The following is a 3427-nucleotide window of genomic DNA, read 5'->3' as shown; positions in this document are numbered from 1 at the left end:
TATTTTATTAAAATATTTTTCTAAATAATATAATTTTAAGAAATATATATATTACTGATTGAATTCAAAATTTATCAATGCTTCACTTATAATTGTTTTTATTTTTTTAAAGTTAAAATCACTTTTCTATAATTTCTAATAATATTAGAATTATGAAATATTTTAAAACATTATATAGTATTTATATAATGGATGCAACTAATTTTAAGAAAAATAGCAGTAAAAAAATGAAATGCGAAAAAATATTTTCCGATTGATACAATATCTAACTATATTAATATAAGTTTTTTTTTTAACTACATACTTGAATACAATAAGAATTTTACCTGATAAAAATTTTAATTTTAATTGTAATTTTACCACTATCAAAATTTTAATTTTAATTTTTTTTAATTATTTTTTATTAATTATTTTATTATATTTGGAATTAACTAGCATTTAATAAAATAAAAAGCTTAATAGAATTTTAATAAGTAAATATTGACTAATTTCGGAATATGACAATAATATATCTTATATATATATATATATACATAAGAAATGTGATCTTTTTTAATAATTTATATTTATCTGAAATATGAAAAAAATTATATCACAAAAGGTAAATATTTTTTAAAAGTTATTAAATGTGATTAATTTAAATTTTATTTGCAAGTATGAATATCTACGCTTTTGACACAAGTTTTGCATTCAACGAAACAACACCAACGAAATTTGCATTCGCATCTTTCTTTGATAGTTGATTTTTGTGTATTGTAACCTCTACCACAACAAAGGAGATTACATCCATCCATGCCAGATGATGTTCTGTTGCAAATTCTTCCATGTGTACCTAATAAACATTATTTATTTTTCTTTAAAAATTTATATAAACTTATTTAATATTTTCGAAATTTCCGAAATAAATTATATAAAAAGATACATGTACATTTTTTAAAACATTGTATATATAAATATAAATAAGCATGTTCATACATATGTACAATGTTTGCATTTATGTGTATAATATTATATAGAACAAAATAGTTTTATTTTGAAATTAAAGATTTAACAAATTAATCGATTACAATTAAATTTTAAGATTATTAAAATTATAAATACACATTCTTAAAATTTTATAATATAAAATTAGAAAAAATTATTAAAATTTAATTTGTGCTTAAACTAATTTTATTTTTTATTAAAATTTCATTTTTAAAAAAAATGTTTACCTAATGATCCGAGTGTTTCATTAGGAAGACAATAATTTGGAGAGTCATCCAAATAAACTAAATCATTCGCTGTAGGTAACGAAAATCTTGGATCTCGCATAGATAAACGACCACGTCTGTTTACTCTGACTTCTGTTGCTCCATCGTATTTATCTAAAAGAAAATCACCTATAAAAACAATTAATTTTTCATGAAATTGTTACAAATTGTTAAGATAAAAATAATTTTAAATTTCATTTATACAGAATTTTGTTTTGCTATTGTTTATTTTTTTTCTTTTCACGATATTCATAATTTAAATGCTTAAAAGTTTTTTTTATACTTTAGAATTCATTTTTTTGGATTACTTTTAAGAAATTCTAAGACAGAAAAAAATTTATTTATTATATATTATTATATTTAATATATTTTAGAATTATAATAAATGTATGGAATATAAATAGAAGATATAAAAAGTAATATTTAAAAGTTATTCTATTATGTTTTTTATGAATAATTTAAATTATTGTAATATTAAAAATAGTTATAGTAAGAAAGACATACCAATTTCTCGAAATGATGCAAGTTGCTGCCAGCAAGTAATTAAGCTGCAACTTCCAGAAACTCCATGGCACTTGCATGTTACTTTGGATCGTTTTATAACCGCCTTTAAAAAAATTATTGATTTAATAACGAACCAAATAATTTGACAATTAAAAATATTAATATGATATTTTATATATTTCTACTTTAATTATTTTTTGTCATTTTTTATTTGATAAAATAAAAAATTAATGAAAATGAAAAAATGAAATTTACCCTACGTCCAGCTTCATTATTATGAAGATTCATCAAACTTCTACCTTGTTCTCTGCTACCTCTTTTAAAGCTTCTTTCACGTTCTTTTACATCAACAAATGCTTGTGTAAATCTAACAAAAATTTAATCAATACAATATATGATCAAGTAAAAATTTACATAATTTTATAACAAAATATTTACTATTAACAAATTGAAGATATAAATCAAAATCAACAAATATTTTTTCAGATCGATTTTATTAAAAGATTTCCATCTATAAAAGTTAATATTTTTAGTAGAAAATGATGTAAAGAATTAAAAAATTCAATTAAACAAAGTAATTTATTTCTAATACTTACTTATAACCGTATTCGAGATTATCCCCGCATCCACCCCAGATCCAATCTCGTTTTAGATCTCTGGGTCTGCTACTTCTAGAACAACCACACGAAGATAATTGTCCGTCTCTGCAAGATCGACTTATTGAATACACCACTCCTGCAGTTGTGATTGCATGAACGAATGCAGTTTCTCTACTCGCTATTAAAAATAATTATACATTATAAATTATATACAATTTTATACATAAAATTTTATATAAGTGATTTTTTTTCAAAAGCATTATAAATATTAACTTGAACTTCTATATATGAACTTCTAATTAGTACTAGTATTAGTTACAAAAAAATTATAATATACAATTTAATTTAATACTTAAATTAACTTATTTAATAATTAATCATTTAGTAATTAATCATGTAATAATAATTATTGAATTACAAATAATTGTTTAATTTTATATAATTTATAAATAGTAAATTTCTAAACTTTTATTTTCATTTAAAACATGTCTTTAATTGAAACAAATAATATGATAAAATCATATAAATGAGACGTATCTCGTTCTGACTGTTTTATAAACTTAATGATCTCTCTTTTATAAACTCTTGATCTCTCTTTCTTGTTTATAAGTTATCTGTTGATAAGGATGATGAAATTGTTGCATTGTAACATCTCTTGTTAAATATTTCAAAAAAAGAAATCATAAACCTTCAAAAGACATCTTTCTGTGTCTTCTGATCTCATTATGTTTAACGAGCAAATTAATAATTTTCTCTACCGTATAAAAGATTTATACCTATTCTAAGCATAGGTCCAAACACGGATTCATTAGAGACAGTGGAACAATTCCATCTTCGATCGTGGAATTGATGTTGACACTCAAGAATCCCAAATTTTGCACCCTTAGCCACACTCGGCATATGATCCACCGATAACTGACAAAGCTTTCCTTGGCCTTGCGAAAGACCTTTCAACCCGTGACAAATGCTAGACGCGGCTACGTCGTAAGTCTCCATCATTTGAGCGGTGTCCAATTGTGGATAGTGTTGCAAACCGATATTTCTGAAACGATAAAACAATATTATGTAAAAAAA

At 22.4% G+C, this 3427-nt stretch overlaps 1 protein-coding gene across 7 annotated transcripts in view; it reads right to left on the bottom strand.

Moving 5' to 3' along the window:
* Window positions 1-622: 622 nt before the first annotated feature.
* Window positions 623-3427, bottom strand: part of LOC102671251 (protein Wnt-5b-like) — a 23319-nt gene continuing 20514 nt past the window's right edge. For 6 of the 7 annotated variants that reach the window (XM_031515134.1, XM_006609449.2, XM_006609448.1 and 3 more), the window contains exons 3-8: window positions 3130-3395; window positions 2351-2531; window positions 2010-2121; window positions 1755-1857; window positions 1212-1379; window positions 623-832 (exon numbers count right to left, since the gene is read on the bottom strand). In XM_031515134.1, coding sequence (XP_031370994.1) covers window positions 645-832; window positions 1212-1379; window positions 1755-1857; window positions 2010-2121; window positions 2351-2531; window positions 3130-3395 — 1018 coding nt within the window. In that variant the 3' untranslated portion in view covers window positions 623-644. The remainder of the gene's footprint in view (window positions 833-1211; window positions 1380-1754; window positions 1858-2009; window positions 2122-2350; window positions 2532-3129; window positions 3396-3427) is intronic. The other variant, XM_006609447.2, reaches the window with a different exon arrangement.

This window comes from Apis dorsata, unplaced genomic scaffold, assembly GCF_000469605.1.
Source record: "Apis dorsata unplaced genomic scaffold, Apis dorsata 1.3 scaffold_56, whole genome shotgun sequence".
NCBI lineage: Eukaryota > Metazoa > Arthropoda > Insecta > Hymenoptera > Apidae > Apis > Apis dorsata.
The sequence above is the reverse complement of the archived record's forward strand: the minus strand, read 5'-3'. Positions and strand labels throughout refer to the sequence as shown.